The following is an 18,962-nucleotide window of genomic DNA, read 5'->3' as shown; positions in this document are numbered from 1 at the left end:
CTTCTTGGTGGAAATTAACCATCTTAATTTCTATGCCGCACTACCTGTTTTAGGACAGAGGGCACAGCCCAAGAGCCTTTAATTAGTGCCCTACATCTCTTTGACTTTAAATAGTAAGGAAGTATCTTCTGTGAAGAGGGTCCAGTACCATTTATGGACAGAAAGTGAAAGGTTTCAGTTTCTGGCAGGCAATGTTCCCCATAGGCTGCATTCAGGGTCTGGCTTAACTTGCCTAGTCTTTTTTTTTGTTTGCCAATCTATGTAGCTTGCATGCCGATGTATATTTGAAGGTATTTTCACTTTCTTGTAATGTTTTTAATGTTAAGAATTGTTCTCTATAGATTTACATTAAATGCTGTCGGTCTGTCTGTTATCGATAACCTTCTGTACTTCAATCAAATGGATTGAAAATGTGTTATTGCCCCTGTTATTGACATGCTAGAACCAGCCACCACACTGGAAGCAGCCACCTTCTAAGTGAAGGTACTAAAACTGCTGTTTCTGTGCCAACTAATGCCAATGTTCTCCTTTCCCAAGGACCTGTACAGGAAGGACTGCAACCTAGCAGCCCAGCTGCTGCAGTGCAGCAAATCCCAGTACAGAGCCCACAAATTGTCAGAGGTAAGTTTACTCTTCTCCCTTCCACACTTTGCCCTTTTAGCCACAAACCTCCACTCTGAGGGTGCTTTTTAATTGTAAATTGCTGTCACCATTTTATCGAATGCCACAGAATAGGATCAAGGCTCCCCAAGACCCTTTGGGTCTGTGAACTTATGGAATTGACTTGGCTTTCGGATTTCCACTGCACTTGCTTTAACAGCATCAGAGCTAAAGAAATAAAGGGCATCTGATATTGCGCCCCAAATCAGCTTCTCCATTTCCAGGCTAATGTGGTTGTGTCAAGGCCTTTGTTTTTCTGTATGTCCAAGTCCACACTACCTGAATGATTGCAAGAAAATGGCAAATCCCATTATAAGCTTCCATCCCTTATGTCACACTGGCATTTCATGCCTTAAGCTTGATTTATGTTGCTTTTTCCACACAAGCTATGTTGCTACAATCTCTCAAGTCACCTATTTGTGGTTTCTGCCATTTGTCATGTCTCCATCCGAGGTCTCCAGCTGTCAGGTTGTGGAACACATGATGCATTAAGAGAAAAGGCAATCCTTCCTCCTGTTGCTCCTGTCTCTTCATGTTACATATCCTAGCACATTACTGCTGCTGCAATATGGCAGAGTCAGAACCGCATCTGCGGAATGACTTCAGAGCCATATGTAATGATAATGCAAGATTGGAAGTTATCGAGCAATTCAGGGTGTATTGAAATTCTATTATGCTGTTTTTATGCAGGGGGTGAATTAATAGATGAGTCATTTTAGATGTAGTGAGGGATTTCATAATGATTTCTATAATCACTTGTTCTCCTTTAAAAAATTGCATTTCCTGTATTTGAACCATGGCATACAAAGGATGCTTATACAGTACAGTCCGTAAGAATCTGCTTCTGCTATCAGTAGTTCCATTATCAAAGAAGACAAGTAAGCAAGTACCTGTGGCAGCAATACATGACCAAACTACAACACCCCCACCAAGTTTCACAGATGAGGGGAGTGCTGTGCATCTTGGGCAGTTCCTTTTGGTCTACACACTTTTCCTTATTCTGATACATCAAACATCAAAAAGTCAAGCTTGGTCTCATCTGTCCACAAGATTTTGTAGTAGTCACTGACACATCCACACCTGCCTCCTGAAGAGTGTCCATGATCTGTAGGACAGGCAGAGGTCTTACTTGGCCTACTGCTCTCTTTCTTTTTAATGATGTTCCAAACAGTTTATTTTTGTTAAGACTATTGTTTGGCCAACAGTGGTTTCCTGATTCATTTGCCGTTTTGCTTCCACAGCAAGAATGCCGCGGGTTCCAAGATATAAAAAAAAAGATTCTGAAACAATTCTATGGTATCTATTGCATATCTGGCAGCGGCATGATGGTTTCAGGCTCCTTTGATACCTTGGACCCTTGATAACATAAAGCCATTTTCCTAAAAAATGTACCATACTGTATGAGCATAATTTACAGCTGAAACTAGTCCCAGCCCCCAATTCCCATTGAGATCCATTCAAATGCAAAGAGTTTTAGAATTGCTCAATATTGAGTCCACTACAAAAAGTATGCTGCAATGCAATGTAAATAGTGCACATTTTAACAGACTATAAATAATGATCAACATGCTTCACATGTAAAATATATTAAATGCAAGACAAGCAAATGATACTGTATGTATGTAAATAAAATCATTTGGGACCTACAATGAGGGGAAATCAAAATGGTTGGTATGGTTTAGGATGAAAAATTCAAGTTACTACGATTTAAAAAAATATTTATGAGCAAATTACACAACCTCATTATCCAAACGATATGTATTAGGCTAATATTGTAAAAAGAAATATAGATACATTTTCATTTTGTATTTTAAAGTTTGTGAGGCGTACAAAATAATGTAGGTCTACATTGCAAGGTTTGAGTCTTTGATGAGCGCCATTTCTTTGCACAACTCTGAAATGCAAGCTCAATCCCAAACAAGTTTGCCTGAAAAGATCTATTCTGAAAACGGAGCAGACAAACCATTTGAAAACATTCTTGTTTCAATGGATTTTACACTAATTTAAGAACAATTTTATAAAGGGCGATAGTAAGGGTGATGTAACAGCAGTCTTCTGGCAGTCGGAAGATTGCCAGTTCGATCCCTGTGGCTGTGTCAAAGTGTCCCTAAGTAAGACACCTAACCCCCAATTGCTCCCGACAAGCTGATTGGTACCCTGCCTATCACTATTGGTGTGTGTGTGAGAATGGATGAATGAAAGGCATCAATTGTAAAGCGCTTTGGATAAAAGCGTTAAATAAATGCAGTCCATTGACCATTTACCATTTGCCTATCCAATTGTTGTAGAGCTGGTTTTGGGGAGCCAAATTTTGAATGAAAATTAGCACTGGGAAAAAAATAAGCAATTTGCCAGGTGACTTTCATAAGTGTAAACACATTCATTTCAAGCCAAGAATATCATAATATAGAGCAAAATATTATGTGCACTGAATGAAAGTGCTAGTAGCATTGCTAGTAACAGTGTTGCTTTGCATTTGTGTAACAGCTAGGCTTTTAGTCTACCTCATATCCACAAGCACATCAACAGAGCAGTATCTGGGCAGCTCATTAACATGTGTGAGAAACACCAGCTCATACATAAAGAGAGCTTTTGGATTGACCTTTTTCGAATAGCTTTGGAGGGATTCAGCATGGAATTACCTTTACGTACAGCAATGCCTTCAGTAAGTCGGGCAACTTGACATTTACCTGTTTTTACTTGGTAGCTCTAAAAAACATTTTTCTCATCATTTGCTAGGCCACATCTACACACAACTTCTACTGAATACTTTTGTTGTCATTTATTGTAACAAGTGGATTACTTTAAAACAAATCAGACTAACTACTGCCACCCACTGCAATGCATGTTACCACAGCTTGCAGTTGTGTAGTTAGCGTAGCACTTGTGGGAGCATACCACAACCTCTACCCTTATTGTATGTGCACCTTTCAAAAATATTTAGCTACAGCCTATTTTCATTAGTAAACCTGGAAAGTATTCTGCTTTAATCTCAGTGGAATTTACCAAAATAAGGCATCCCAAATTATAATTTATTTTAAAAAATTACGAATATCTTGTCCTTCTGATTTCTGTTCAGCAGCTTTTTAAGAATATCCTACATGCTGCAACTTTCAGTTGGGTTTAAGTCTTGAGACTGCGGTGGCCACTTCAATACAGTAACTTTGTGAGCAACAGAACTGCTCAAACTGCTCACAATTGGTAACCAATGCTCGGGAACATTGTCTTTCTGAAAGATGCAATTCCTTCCTCTACTAGGCAACAGTGTCCCATGTTGTTTTAAAGTTCTTAGTTATTGAATAGAATGTGGTGTCTTTGGATTTTACATGTGTATTACCTCATTTATACTCAATTGACACGGGAAGCCATGGGAGGCTGCAATACAATTCCAAAAGTAGCATTGTAAAGGGGCATATTAATGCAGATTTGCACTTGTTAGATTTTATTGAAAATAATTATTAGGAGTGTGGATAATGAATTATTAGGAGTTGTTTGGGAAACATTAAGCAGGGGAGCCTTGTTCCATTATATCTACATTTTGCAGTTAGTCATTTTACATTTAATACTTTAAAAAATATGTATCTTTAAATTTCAGGCTCTTCGTCATATCGGTGCTGTTTCAGTTGCGAGGTTATTCCCAGAAATTTCTCCCTGCTGTGCATTTTCATTGCCCAGGTCTCGGTCCTGTGGTGCTAAATTGAGGAATTAGGACCGAAATGCATTAGCATTGGCAGACAATGACTTTTTTCCATTGGCAGCTTTCTGCAAGAGCATTAAAGTGTTTATTGATGAATGAGTTAAGAAAGTCTCATCTGGAAAGCCTTTTCTTTCCCCAGGCAGTGTACAGTACCGACTCTGAGCAACCCGTGAGCATGGGCAGAGAGCACGTATGAAAGAGAATGCAGCACTCAGAATACTTCACGGCCTCAGGCTTGGAGGAATGTTGATGGAGATGTCAATGCAAACTGGAGTTATAGCTCTTATATAATTTCCCAGAATTCATGGCTACGGCTCACACAGAACCTCATTTATAAATCTATGGACTGCAAGTGAACATTTGGAATTTATAATGTCCTGTAGTGAGACCAAATCCCGCTTTTGATTTTAACAGCACAACCTGCCTTATGACACAAAGCACAAGTCATATGCACAGATACCAAGCATCCATCATCTGCCATGTCGCAGTTAAATAAGCTGAGCATAAAGGTACCAATTTCTAGAGGAAGCCTCTTGCAAAATGAGAAAAGTGGCTTCAGCCTTTTAAGAATTCATAAACACATATCAACCTCCATAATACTGCAGTGTGCTCACATAGTGTGCATTCAGTAAGTCGCACAATATTACAGAAATATTTTACTATGTATGGGTGTCAAATGTAATTACAGAAATGTTATTCCAAGCACAGCAGATGGCTTTGAAACAGAGATACTACTGAGGAAAAGAAAACAACACATTTTCAGGACATGTATTGTCCTGTTTTGTCTTTTGTTTTTTTTTTCATTTTTATATAGATGTATCGACTAATTATAATCCAACAACAAATATATATAGAATATATTGGGACAGCAGATGGAAACTAGCTAGGAGCTACAATCTGGTACAAAGCATCTCCTCAATTGAGATAAATGTTTTTTGTACATTGTCCCTGACAAACAAACAAATAAAATACAATAAAATAAAATAAAAGTGCATTGTGGCAGAGAGTAGTGTGAATTATTGCTAACCCTAAAGCCTCACCTTAATTTTCAGTGGGGAGCTCTAAAAATAGCATAGAGATCAAATGGCTGGTACTGTATGCCTAGAATCTATTTTCATCCCAAGCAATAGATTCTTTTTTCTTCTTCCCATTTGCTTTTTTTCTATTCCCTCCTGGAAACCTCAAGAGATAGTCTAATCAGAAGCCTGGCAGTTCCCAGTGAGCTGGTGTGTGTTTGATGGCGCAAAGACACCCACCAAGATGCAATGCAGCTGACAGGGAATGCTCAGTGATACACCAGCCACACTCTCAACTAAGATAAAAACAAGTGGAACTCTCAACCACAAACTTTTTACGCAACTTTTCTGTCTTTACATTGGCAAAGACAAGGGGTCCGGCAGTGAAGGACATGGAAGCACTGAGTGAGTCGGACAGAGACCAGGAAAACAAAATGGGGGTGGGGGTGGGGGGAGAAGAGAAATACTTGGCAAAGCGCATTTATGTTGTGATCAGCAAAATCTTGACAAGTTCATTAGCGTAGGCCAGACCAGAAAGTCCCACTGTCAGATCCTCCGGCCACGGGAATACATCATTTCTCTCCTTTCAAAGAGGAAAGGAGGGGGAAGGGCTGATGATGACATGCTGACTATCTCGTACACACCGTCATAGAGAGGTCACATGCACAAGGAATGTGATGATGGGCATTTCATCATTTTCATGTGCTTTCTGACACCTGCAAAGACTCATTCCATCTGTGCTTCAGCAGATGTGATAGAACCGCCGGCTTTGATGTCATATTTATGAGTTGTTCATCTCACACCATGCGGGAGAAATCCCTGTAACGTCATATTGCTGCCTGTCCTCTTCTACTATACATATTTATATTTATCTTCCTCATTTCTTCCTTTCACACCTCTTTCTGCTTGTCTCTCTTTCACTCAATTTAGCAGTACACTTCAATAAGTGTGATATTGAAATGTAAGAGGTACATGTTGCCAAAGCATGAACAACAGTCAATAAGAAACAAATACAAGAAGTCACAAAGACAAAAAGTCAGTGACTTACAACATTAACAAAAAAAGCATTTATGTTAATGAATGTATTAATTTATTACTGCTTCTTTACTTATGTTATGTTATGTTAAACGCTGAACAACCAAGTTACCTTTCACACTTCCTTCCCACCTAGCTGCCCTCTGACTTTAAGGAACGTCTTAGCATGCACATGGAGAAGCACGGCTGCGGGGTCACCATGGCCCTCTGTCACACGCCTTACCCCGACTCGGTGCCGACCGCCGTCATCGCCAAGGTGCTGGAGAAGCCGGAGCCCGGCGCCAGCTGCCCGGTCTCCCGCTCACCCAGCCCTCAGCCCCAGGACCCCGAGTTCCTGGCCAACAGCATGGACAGCGGCGAGCGGCTACGTCGCCGCGTGGCCTACAAGTCCTCGGACCTCTACTGCAGCGACACGGCGCTCTACTGCACGGAGGAGCGGCAGAGGGAGCGGCGCCAGAGCGTGGACCTGCAGGGGCCGGAGACGGGCGTCCTCCAGCCCCAGAACTCCACTGACAGCAACCCCGAGGAGGATGGCTTCCACCCCGTGTTCGTCCACCACGAGCCCTCCTTCGCCGAGTTCGCCATCGCTTCCCTGCCGGCCTCCAGCACCTACTCCAGCTTCAGCATGGCGTCGGACGAGAAGGGCCACGCCCTCAGCAGCACCATCTCCTCCTCGCAGCAGGCCCTCTACATGGACTGGCGGGACGGCGACTACGAGCGCAAGAGCACCTCCTCCTACGAGAAGGACAGCCCCAGCTTCCCCAAGTCCAGGAGCTTCCAGCAGGTGGCCCAGGGCCCGCAGAACGGCAGCGCTCCGGCCTACGTTCGGACCGTGTCCTGTTACAGCGAGCCCTACCAGTCGCCCCGCCTCGCCTCCTCCCGCAGCGTGGGTTCCGCCCAGCCGTACGACGGGGACCACGGCGGCGTCCACATCCTGGAGGAGGACCTGAGCGGCCGCTGGAGGCAGCTGAGCGTGGAGGACATCAACGCCTACTCCTACCGGAACCCGGGCCGGGTTTCTCCCTACAGCTTCTCGGAGCAGCACTTCACCGTGGGCCCGTCCAAGATCAAGCTGGGGCCCCTCTACAGCAGCTTCCAGGAGGGGGACGACGTCTACCACAGCGCCATCCTGGACCACTGCTTCGTGGCCTCTCCCAGTCCCAGCCCCAGCCCGGAGCACAGCCTGGGCCTGTGCAAGCAGGATAAGGGGCCCCTGTACCGGGCGAAGGAGGACAGCCAAGAGTCCGAACGCAACCTCTTCCACTCAGGAAGCTCCAAGGACAAGGAGAGCACCGGCAGCAGCATGAAGAAGGAATACGTGGATGTCAGCCCCAACAGCTCGGCAGAGTCCTTAAACCAAAGTCCCCTGGAGCCGTCCAACATGCAACACTACCAGCTAGAGCGGCAGAGCCCCACGCACCAGAGGAAGATGCCGACACAGCACCAAAGACCTGGGAGCACGGGCCTCTGTAGGAAGGACAGCCTCACCAAGGCCCAGTTGTACGGCACACTGCTGAACTGACGATTCATCCTTGCTGAAGGGAGTAGTTCTTTAGGCCCCTTCCGTGCCTGCTTTTAACCGAAGAGCAACCGAGACGTGCTGCAGTGAGATTCCAGTGCAGGTAGATTTCAGAGGAGCTAAAATGCAACACAAGCTTTGCTTGGAACCCACAATGTGAATAAGGTATTCGATACAAAATGTATCAAATAACGTGCCAAGTGAAGAGATGGAGGCCCGATTTCTGCAGTTACTGTTTTTATTTTTTAGATACTGTACTGTACACAGTGGGTGGTAAGGCAAGCATTAATTCACTAATCTTTAAGGCCAAGTGGAGTTTATATGAGGAGGCCTTTTAGTTGCCGTAAATTGAGTATTGTTGGTTTATATCTCATGCTGCTCATTTAGAGATCAATGAACATAATATTTCTCCTTGATTGCTGTGAAGAAAGGGTGTCATTCTGAAAAAGCAATAACACAGTGCATGATGATGTTGGGAATAGTGTGAATGGATGCCAATTGCACTATAATGTAATTGGAAAGGGTACAAAGAAAGGCAGCTTTGGAAATGACTGTTAAACAAATGGTATATTTACATAGTGTATATTAGGTGTTTGAAAGTCAGATTTGTTGCCACTAACAAATTACAAAATGAAGGCAAAAGAACTGTTGGGAATTGTAAACACCCACTGTCTTTCAGTTTCTCACATTTGCAGTATGTGTAATTTGTATGGCAGTTCAACTGTGGGGCCGAGAAGGAAGCCTCTATAAATCAGTGGCAGTTGATAAAATTTGTTTGGCACAATTCGGTTTTTATATTACAAATGACCCTGGGCTCTCGTTAAGCGGTTTGTAAGCCTAACTTTGAGCCAAAACTAAAATTAGCTGGCAGGTTTAGTCAACTCACTCCCACCAGACACCCCTGGTACATTTTGCCTTAATTATTTTAGGTTGCTGGAGCTGCCAGTTTGGTTCCATCCCACAATCGTGTAAATATGTGTTTATAATTCTGGGTATACAGAGCGTTTTAGGCAGGCCAGGTCCTCCTCTTCAGCATAGTGCATTACTGGGAGAGGAGCCGCATGGGCCACATTGACCGAACCAAAATTAGCCACTTGCTCCGACAATTCCTTTTCACTGTGGTGTTTTTTCTGCTATGTCTTCCCTGTTCAACCTCGTCTTCACTTTTAAAGTTCTCATACCCACTTTATTATTTGCCCTGCTGCCTTGAGCAGAAAAGAGCTGCTACTATTGGAGATGATGCCATCATAGATGATATGGAGAAGCCCTATGTTAATTGAGTATATGCTATTCCGTTTTTCTTCAAGGAATTAGTTTGCCTTACATTTTATTTCCAGAAAGAAATAGACAGAGCTCCGAAACTGTGTTCCCAGTTGTGATGTGATCAACCTGGAGTGAAAGAGGGGCAGCAGAATTGACTTTTTTTGTTAGTTGTAGATAAACACAATACAGTCCTTTTTAAATTGTCCTGCTGCATTAAAGTTCTTTATGTTGACCCCAATAAGTCACTGTCTTGTTCTACCTCAGATCCAGTAACCTTTCCATGAAACAAGGTCAGCTGTTTGTACTCCCATTATAATGCATGTTTCTATATTTTTGTTGTATGTTTCTTTATTTAATAAAGAACAATGATGGACTTAAAACTATGGATAGCGGGCATTAGAGCTTTATTAAGGTTTGTTTGCAAGATATTTTATTACTTATTTCTACAAAAACCTATTGCAAATATATTTCAAGTTCAAGGCTGGCATCATGGCCAGAATGAGGTATGTATCTTTAAAAGCCCATTTTTTATTTCTTTTTTGATCTTTTGATATAGTAGATTTGAGTCAGAATATCACTTCCCCCATGTTGTCATTTTTGTCACACACACTGGCTTCCTGAGATGCTCTTGGAGGATACATTTGTTGTCTTATAATGAATAATTCCTTTTTTTTTGCAGAAAAGGGTATGGGTTAATTAGTGGCTCTGCATAAGTGGACTCATCTAATAGCCCACTATGAAATTAAAGAATCCCACATAGTGATCTGCCCACAGTGTTCAGAAAAATAAATGTAAAAACACAGCCATTTGATTTATTCTACAATTAGGGCAGTCTCTGAATATGGCAGATATGGCTGCGTACTCATTAGTTTTGATAATGAACTTGCAAAGGCATTGCACTTTACCCTTTGAAATGTTAATTAACAAAGCTTTCTTTGATCCTCTTCAGTGTAACATGTCTCGACTGCATTTCACTGAATCGTGTACAAAATGTATCCCCCCCCCCGGAGACTTTTGAAAGTTATACATTTAAAATGCTCTTTATGAACAGTCTTCATTCAGTAGTCAGGCAAAATTCTAAGTGTTCCATACAACATATATAATTTAAAGGCATGGCTTCAATGAGTGAATCAGCAGGCACAGACTCCTACAGAGAACTCATTCATCCTTCAGTTTTCACTGAAAATATAAGAGCTCTTAATCGGTTATCTTCAACAACATAATGCAAAACACAATAGCATTAAAATTGTACATACTGTAGGAAACAGCCAACCTATGCACAGCTTCAAATCTAAACTGATGCTTGTAAACCAGAATAGAATACTTTAGCATGAACTGGGACTCACACCTAAGCAAGTATTCCAGAGTTTGGCAGCAAGCATTGTTTTGTTCTAGATCTTCTAAATAGTGAAGGTAAACAAAGTTACTGTAAATCTACTTCAGGAATTTTTAAAAGTTTTATTTAACATAACATAAGGCAATGGCTTTTCCTACCCCTACGGATTTTTTACATCTAAACAATAGATACACAGACACAGACAGGAGGGAGTGACTAGCACAGTGAGTATGCTTGTAGGATTCAAAAACATTTCTAGGTTTCCAAAAATGTTACCATGGTAACTGAAGAGGGAAGAGCGATCACTCCACAGCATCATGTTTCAGGATGGACCCCAGCAGAAGGTATTTTACCATGTGAGCAGTGCTAGTTCTAAATTCACTCAGAAATACTTCAAATTGAATCCACACATTGAATACACACACAAACAATTGTGTTTGTCCCATGTCATGATTTATTTACATCAGAAAGTTGACAAAAAAATGCAGTGGCGGTAAACTAAAACTGAATCTTCCAGGAGAATCATAGCAGGTTTTTAGTGGATGTGACAGTATGTGAATTACCCGGTTTGCCAGAAGAGAGTCTGTTTATCTGTGGCTATGTGAGAAATGTGTGTGTGTGCGAGAGGGAATTATTTTGAACAGTGTGTCAAAGAGCAGCAAGTGTCTGGAGGTGTGCGTTTGTCTCCACCAGGTGTCTGACACAGGGCGAAATTGGATCGGGAGGCAAGAGCGGTAGTCTGGCAGTCGGTTCGAGGGGTCGGTCCCCCGCCCTGGGTCGGAGTATCCCTGAGCAAGACACCTATTGCTCCCATTGAGCTGGTTGGTGCCTTTGGGAGCCAGTTTGGGTGAATGAGACGCATCGATTGTAAAGCGCATATAAATGCAGTCCATTTACAACCTACACCCCTCCCATCCATCAGTGCCAGACACTGACCTCCCCGCTCCAGTCGCAGGTGGCCGCCACGGCGGGCAGGACGGGGTGAAGGCCCACGCCCACGCAGGCCTGCTGGTGTGCCGGAAGGGTCTGCAGCGCCCGGGCGCTCTGGTGCTCGTAGAAGTGGAGGGAGCCGCTGGAGCTCCCCGAGGCCAGGACCGAGCCGTCCGCAGAGAACTGGCACCCCACCGCGTACCCCTCCACCTGGACACCAATAACATAACATTACAGTACTGGCATTTGGCACAGGCTGTTATCCAGAGGGAAGTACAATTTCAAGTGCTAAGAGAACAACGAAGATAAGGAATAGGGCCTATTTGATAAATCTGACAATGAATTATATCTAAAACTATTTTAGCACAACACAATAGAATGATAAACACTTATGTCGGAACAATAAACAGCTTACATAGCCAGCTTAGCTTGCAAAAATATCATCCTAGCGAACAAGTTACATAAGTATTGACCCACACCTGAACATCACGGCCAATAGTATGGAACACCAGTACTGCAGAGCTTCGGTACTGACCTTGTGTCCTTCATAGCGCTTCCTCTTGTTCATCTTGTAGGGTCTCTGGGCTGAAAACAGGGCAATGTAGTTTCCATTGGTCTGTGCCACAAACAGGTCCTGCTGGGGGTGAAGGGCCAGGCTGGGGCACGTGTAGCGCTCCTTCGGTTTTCAAAGCACAGGAAACAGGAACGCATTCAGAAGACGGTTGTTTGCTTCGTGTTTCAGACTTGTAAATCAGACCAACATCTGAGAAGACTGTGGAAATATCGCTCTGTGTTATTGTGGCTAGGTTTTCGTGCAACCTCACCTCCATCCTCTCAGGCTATTGCCCAGTCCATTAAAAACAGCTCAGTAATGCCTAATCAAATATTTACATACTGCACTTGTTGTAAAAAGATCATTACAGTAATTGAAAGTCAAAGGCCAGCTGGCTGTCCCATCTCGTCGGGCACCTGGCAGCTACTCCTTGTTCTTATCTACCCTCATTCCCTCAATGGTGGAATGACCTGCTCCACCAGTCATGAAGGCAGATTCATTGGCTGTTTTCCCCAGAACAGCTAACAAACCTATTCTGATCACACTCCTATTAATGTTTCTATCTATAAAGATATATTTTTTGGTATTTATTTTGCATGCAGCTTGATGATGGTACTTGCTTTGTCCATCTCTATCCTGTCGGACTTATCATGTTGAAGGTAATTGTCATGATAACGGTTTGGCTAAAAGCATCTGCTAAATGTAAATTGTAAATTTTTTCAAGAGCAGAGGATTCTAAACCAGACAGGTTGTCATTTGCATTGAGTTCTTCTCACTGTCTGGTGGTGTGTCTGCAAAATTGAACCCAACTGACATCAACACCTGTCTTGATTAAAATCATGGTACCAAGAGAACTTGAGCTCATGAGTGGTTATTACAAGGTTAATTTATTCAACAGCACCATGCTGGCAGCCGTGGTGGTCTCTGCTTGCAGCTTACATGGAAGATCTGGTTGGACACCTTGGCAGATGTGTGGAAGTCCCAGGCAATGAGTGTGCGTTCGGCAGAGTCCCGGCTCACAGAGTCACTGCTGGTCACAAACTCCTTCCCTGCTGCCAAGAACAGGATGTCCAGGGTCTGTTGGATAGCTGCCTGGTACACCCTCACCACCTGACCACAGAACAAGCAGGAATGTAATGAAATTAGGACCCTGCCAAGTGCATCCATAAGCAGGCTTGTCTGTCCTATTCGAAATCAACGCAAAATGTTGCAGGACACAAGCTGAGGACTAAGATTAGGCATTACAAATTCGGAGAAATACTGTGAATAAGAGACTAAAACATGCCTTTTTTACAGCTCTAGTTAATGAGCTTTCTAAGGTCAGCTGCAAATGATTCCCAATTAGCAACATAATGCAGAACCCTCCCTCACACACCCCCACCTTATGGGACATGATTCATCTGGGGTCATACTCTACTCCATCAATACTAAACAGCTAGCCACTGAGCACCACTGATTTTCAGGCCTTGCTCTCCCACTGATAAACCTAAAAGAGATATGAGCAGCGATGGTTTTGCAGGAGATACAATCTAATCTCCCGGCACTTGAGAGGCAGATGTAGCTTGCCTTTATCGTTACTGAGTGGTCTGCGTTCTACTGTATCTCCACACTAAGCTCTGTGAGTCGGCTGTCATACATTGCATGCAAATGCCATGGCAGTCTTAGCAGACATAAGAGCCAAAATGGCAGCTCACCTTGCAGGTCCTGGTGTCCCAGGCTTTGACTTCTGGGCTGAACCCTCCGCACAGGAAGACATGGGGGTCACTAGGCTGCAGGGCCAGGCAGGTCACCTTGCACTGGTTATTCACGGCAACCACTTTCTGACCTAGGAACAGGAGACGCAGCACACTTACAGGAACTGCAGCAGCTCACAGCTTGCCTCTGGCTGTCTCCGCTGTTGAAAAATTATGTCATTTTTTGCACCTGTCATATCTTAACCAACAAAGTTTATTTTCTGCCAAGAATGACAATTTTTAATAGGCATTATGGGATTACAGGGAAACTTTTTTTCTCTTGAGCACTTCAGTATGCAGTGTTTATTAACAATTAGTCACTGCTTTGTACAAGTTGGCAATTTTCTGTCATTTCCTCTATAAGGCATTCAGGCAACATCAAGGCACTTCATGAAAACTATTTTCGGACATACAAAAATGTTTGACTTTTAGGTGAGCCTGTGACATTTTAGTCTTCAGGGAGGTACTTAATCTGAAAGGTGTCTTCCTATAAAGGCACTGATCTAGTACATGCAGTAATTGGCATCACATACCTTGGAGACAAGCAAAAAACGTCCTTAATTAACAGTACCAACAGTATTTACTGAGCCATTTTCTGGAACACTTTCTAGTTATTTTCTGATAGCAAAAGTACTCCATGACTTTTCTAAACCCTGGCACAGCTGTGTACTGTACGTGTAATATGGGACATGATTTAGTCAGTTAATGTAAGCTTTACCATAGTATGATGTATCTATGAGTCAAGGGATGTCTGTCTTAGATGCAAAAATGCTGTCTTGGCATTTTGGTTCCAAAACATCATCAAGTTGAGTTGGTATTCAAGCCTTAAACTGTAGGTTGTTTACAGCTATATTAGGTGTGTGTGTGTGAGACATATTAATCAATATCATTGAATATTAACACTTCTGACATCTAATATTTTTGTTAGAATTTTTGTATGTGGTGATGCGAGTGTCAGTTGTCTGTGTTCTGAGCGCAATGTAACTCTGACTTTGATATTTAAACTATGACACTGTCACGCAGATAGGTGGAGATTTTGAAGGAGCTTGGCCCTGGATCTGCAATGGAAATGTTTGAAGAGGAAGAGGCCTGAGCAAGGGCAGGAGAGGCTGCCTCGGCTCTCCAGGTGAACACATCTGCACATAACTGTAAGAGAAGGCCCAGCATTCCACACCACTGCTTCCCCTGCTGCAGAAATAACAGGTATTGGCTCCATAATTGCACAGCAATTTCAAAGTAATTAACAATCAATTATTCACGCTTTCAGACGCAAAGTGAGATGGCGGCTTTCTTGTGTTTGCTCAAACAGAACGTAAGTTAAGCAGCGGAGTCAAGGCCAGTCTTTATGGATCAATCCCATTCTGTAACGTGCACCCCTTCTGCTGTTTAAGCAATTTGCTAAATGACCGAAGTCTGAATTAAACTTACCAGAAACCTCATGATTATTACACAAGGGTAACCACCGTGCACAAGAGTGAGCAAGCAACCTACGGGTAACACTCCTTTCCATTCCACGATAAATTATAACATTATGAACAAATCATTTCAGCTCCTTGAATTCCTGAATCCAATATGCTCACAACCTCCTGAGAGCTGCTAAATAAGTAGACGACAATCATATTGAAAAACTTATCTCGTAAATCATGGATATTTCGTTTATTTGTCCTCACTCATGCATTACCTCCTCAAGAAATGTCACAAGCGCAATGCAGTTACAGTGCATCAACAGCAAACATTCTACGGAGCAGAAAACGTGGCTTTCATGTTCAATCCAACAGTGAAACTTTACGAAGAGTGACAACGGCAACTCATTTTCTCTAGCCTCAGCGAGGTGCGAATCTGCTTCAGCACTTAGCCCAGATCCCTCGTTCCGAAACGGCCACTCTGATCCGGGATCAGGAGAGGCAATTATCCTGTCACTGTCGAGGGGACAGGCATGCTGACAGGCGCATTTACATCCCACCGCTCCGGGGGGGGGTTTCTCCGCCACTTTCCGGGCGCGTGCTCCCGGGCGTCCTCCGCGCAGATCACTCACGCCGATCGATGCTAATGATATTACAGTCACATCTGACAAACTGCGTGTTATAAATTACTTTCAACCGAGGTACCTCAGACAAAGAGCAAGGTGCAGGGAGAAAGGAAAATTGGTCAAATGACCGCACTTCGTGGAGGCTTTTTAAAATGTGTTAAAACAATGCCACAGGTCAACGTGACAAATACAGTGTCCGTTTTATACACGATTCATAAACATGACAAATGTACAACACCGTTTCCTGTGGAAACTTTGAACTTCTTTACATGAGAAGTTTGAAATGAGTTAAAATGAGTTCAATTTTCCAGTGTAAAGGCTGTTGTGTAGCCAGGCAAAACCAAACGTTGATTTCGCTGAAGAAACAAAAGAAATTCAGCGCTAAAATCCAGCATATCCGTGTCTGATCCATTCCTTTTCTAGTTTCAACATAAGGCATTTTCATTTTGACAGCTATACGGATTCAGCCAAGCGTGATCTGCATAAACAGAAAACCTTGCCAAACAGGTGCAACTGCTGGTAAGGGCATTATGTCTTGCGGAACAAATGCAAAAGCGTTTGTAAAATACGAATGAGGCGAAAGTAAAGAGAGGATTCTGAGGACAAGACTCATTCTTGGGAAGAAACACGAATAGTAATAGTAAAACTGATACCAATGAAGCATGGTGATGTGTGGTATCTCCCTTGCAATAAAAAGAAGGGTCAATGCACTTGCTGTTCCATCTGGTCAAACGACAACATAAATTCATTAACTGCCCTTGTGTTTAACAAGTGTGTTTTTCTTAATACGTAATTTAATAAAACACTGAAACCAACAGCCAGCCATCGTGCATTAGGATGTGGTCTTCCATCTTCAGAGTAACGTACTGTGCTTTTCATTATGTATGCTGAAGAGTTAATCTGCTACAGCACATAAATTAAATGCCCTTTAAAATATTCAGGTCCAGGAGAAAGAGTGGGGATTATCCGGATCCCCACAGTATAGACTTACATCGCGAAAACCCCACTAATGGGCTAAAATCTCACACCGTCACTAATTACCATCTTTATATTGCGTTGGCTCTGAGGGGCTGCTGGGTGGTTTGTTCTCTTAACCCTCTCAGTCCCAAGCCCAGCATGTGGCCCAAATGGCTTTGGTTGAGAAAATTGAGAGAGTTGAGCAGGGCTTTAATAGGGCCAGAATACAATAGTATAGCAGTCATTTTCATTGGTTGAAAAGGTATAAGGTTGAATGCACTCTTAAATGGTTGGCATTTATATAGCACCTTTATCCAAAGCGCTGTACAATTGATGCTTCTTATTCACCCATTCATACACACACTCACACACCAACAGCGATTGGCTGCCATGCAAGGCACCAACCAGCTCGTCAGGAGCATTTAGGGGTTAGCCAGACGGCTGCTCTTACTGCCTGAGCCAATGTCGCCCCATGGCCCAACTAAGTGCACTCTTAGTTGGGACCAGACCCGAGTTCAATATTTGTTTTGGATTCAAATACTTCTCTGTATTCGACTAAGCTTGCCTGGTGTATTGGAACAAATGAAATTATTCCAAAAGTGGAGACCCTGCCCATCTGCTGCTCTGTGCAGGCTCAAATGGACCAGGCAAGATCAATAGAGCCCAGAAAAGTATTTGAATCCAAAACAAATACTACTTCAACCCAGATCTGTTTGGGACTGAAAGAGCTAAGGGGCCGTTCCAGCATGGACAGGCCCAAAAGTCTGTCACTGAATCCGGAGGTACCAGCTCTGACAGGACAGCAGCCTGGCAGGGTGACGCACGCCTGTGCCTCGCATGGCCCAGGAAGCTCAACGTGCACCAGCGACCCGCGTTGGCTGATCACACGCCTGAACTCCCTCCTGTTAAGCTGTTAAGCTGCACAAGTTTCTCCCCCCCTCCACTCTAGTCTGTGCCAGCCCAGCTAGTGAAGTAAGGAGTGATGAGAACTGGCAGCTGACATCAGAGCAGGCTTGTTGGTGCTTGTCCTAAGCCATAGCGCAGGTTGCAGCAAAGGCGACCGATAAAATCTGATTGAACATCTCAAATTTGGGAGGAAAAAAGGTGGGGAAAAAGCATTTAAAAAAAACAAAAACAAAAAACAAAAAAAACAAAAGGGTCTCAATATTAGGCGGTGAAGCTACCGTGCATTGTTCTCTGTTAAACGTGGGCTGTTCCTAAATGGATTTTCTTTTTTTTTGAGTGAGAAGAACTGTGAACATCAGAACACATCACGACTGAATCGTTATCGTAATATCCTGCCAAGAACCACGGCGATGAAGCAAAACAATCAAAGCTCTGGAAGATGTTTTTTACTGTTGGCACATCGCCAGCGAGCTCATCTTCTGAATTAGCTTCGCCGTTTCCTCCTATCCGGAGTCTTTAAATTTATGGATTCAAAATCATAAGCAGTGTTTTTATCTCAAACAGAAGCGGAAAATAAGCACAGATAAAAAATTCATTAAAACAAACCTATTTGCGATACTATCAAAAAATGACAACATCTTGGCGCAACGTTGTCTTCCTGGTGGACGTTATTTAATTGCAGCAGTACTTAGCTTTCTCCCAGCCCAACAGAGAACAGAGCTGATAAAAAGCTTGACCCACAGTGTAGTTAATACATCCCAGTACAGCATAAGATTTGGAAGTTGTAGCAGTGATACACTCCAGTCCTCCTGTGATACACAGAAGATAGATACACTCCAGATAGTGACACACTCAAGACTGCTACTGAATTGTTCCTGCCCTATAATAAGGGTTCCTCTTGGAGAGCTACACCAACACCTCACTTAATATCTCCTCCATCATTAATCTTCATTTCAAGAGACATAAAAGGCATATTTAGTTCATGCAATGGACTTGCCATAAAGGCTGTACTGTATTTTCAGGCCACAGCATGCTGTGTTGCGAGCCATTTTTGTGACTCACTGTGCCCTGAAGTGGAATGAGAGTCGTTGCTGGTTTGAACAGCGCATTGCAATTTTGGGGCAGCTTATTGGTGCATTTCGGTGTCAGCCTACTCTGATTGGTGCCCTGGCCAGCCCATTTTTCACCAGCACCTCGCACTTTCAGCAGTGCACCCCTCGCCTTTGGCCATGCGCCATGCAACACTGATTCAGGAAAATAACCCTAAACCTCTTTTCTGCTGACCTTTTGTAACGTGTTTTCACATTTACTGTGTAATCTAATAAAGA

The 18,962-nt window shown here is 43.1% G+C and overlaps 2 protein-coding genes across 3 annotated transcripts in view; one reads left to right on the top strand and one right to left on the bottom strand.

Moving 5' to 3' along the window:
• Nucleotides 1-9,551, top strand: part of LOC133140040 (brain-enriched guanylate kinase-associated protein) — a 59,365-nt gene extending 49,814 nt beyond the window's left edge. For both annotated transcript variants that reach the window (XM_061259577.1, XM_061259567.1), the window contains 2 exons: nt 538-621; nt 6,545-9,551. In XM_061259577.1, the coding sequence (XP_061115561.1) occupies nt 538-621; nt 6,545-7,930 (1,470 nt within the window). In that variant the 3' untranslated portion in view covers nt 7,931-9,551. The remainder of the gene's footprint in view (nt 1-537; nt 622-6,544) is intronic.
• A 1,420-nt stretch (nt 9,552-10,971) lies between these two features.
• Nucleotides 10,972-18,962, bottom strand: part of wdr25 (WD repeat domain 25) — a 40,284-nt gene continuing 32,293 nt past the window's right edge. The window contains exons 3-6 of the mRNA XM_061256497.1: nt 13,704-13,834; nt 12,949-13,119; nt 11,992-12,132; nt 10,972-11,666 (exon numbers count right to left, since the gene is read on the bottom strand). Coding sequence (XP_061112481.1) covers nt 11,445-11,666; nt 11,992-12,132; nt 12,949-13,119; nt 13,704-13,834 — 665 coding nt within the window. The 3' untranslated portion in view covers nt 10,972-11,444. The remainder of the gene's footprint in view (nt 11,667-11,991; nt 12,133-12,948; nt 13,120-13,703; nt 13,835-18,962) is intronic.

Source organism: Conger conger, chromosome 1 (genome assembly GCF_963514075.1).
Source record: "Conger conger chromosome 1, fConCon1.1, whole genome shotgun sequence".
In the NCBI taxonomy this organism is placed as follows: domain Eukaryota; kingdom Metazoa; phylum Chordata; class Actinopteri; order Anguilliformes; family Congridae; genus Conger; species Conger conger.
This window is presented reverse-complemented; position numbering and strand designations above follow the sequence as displayed.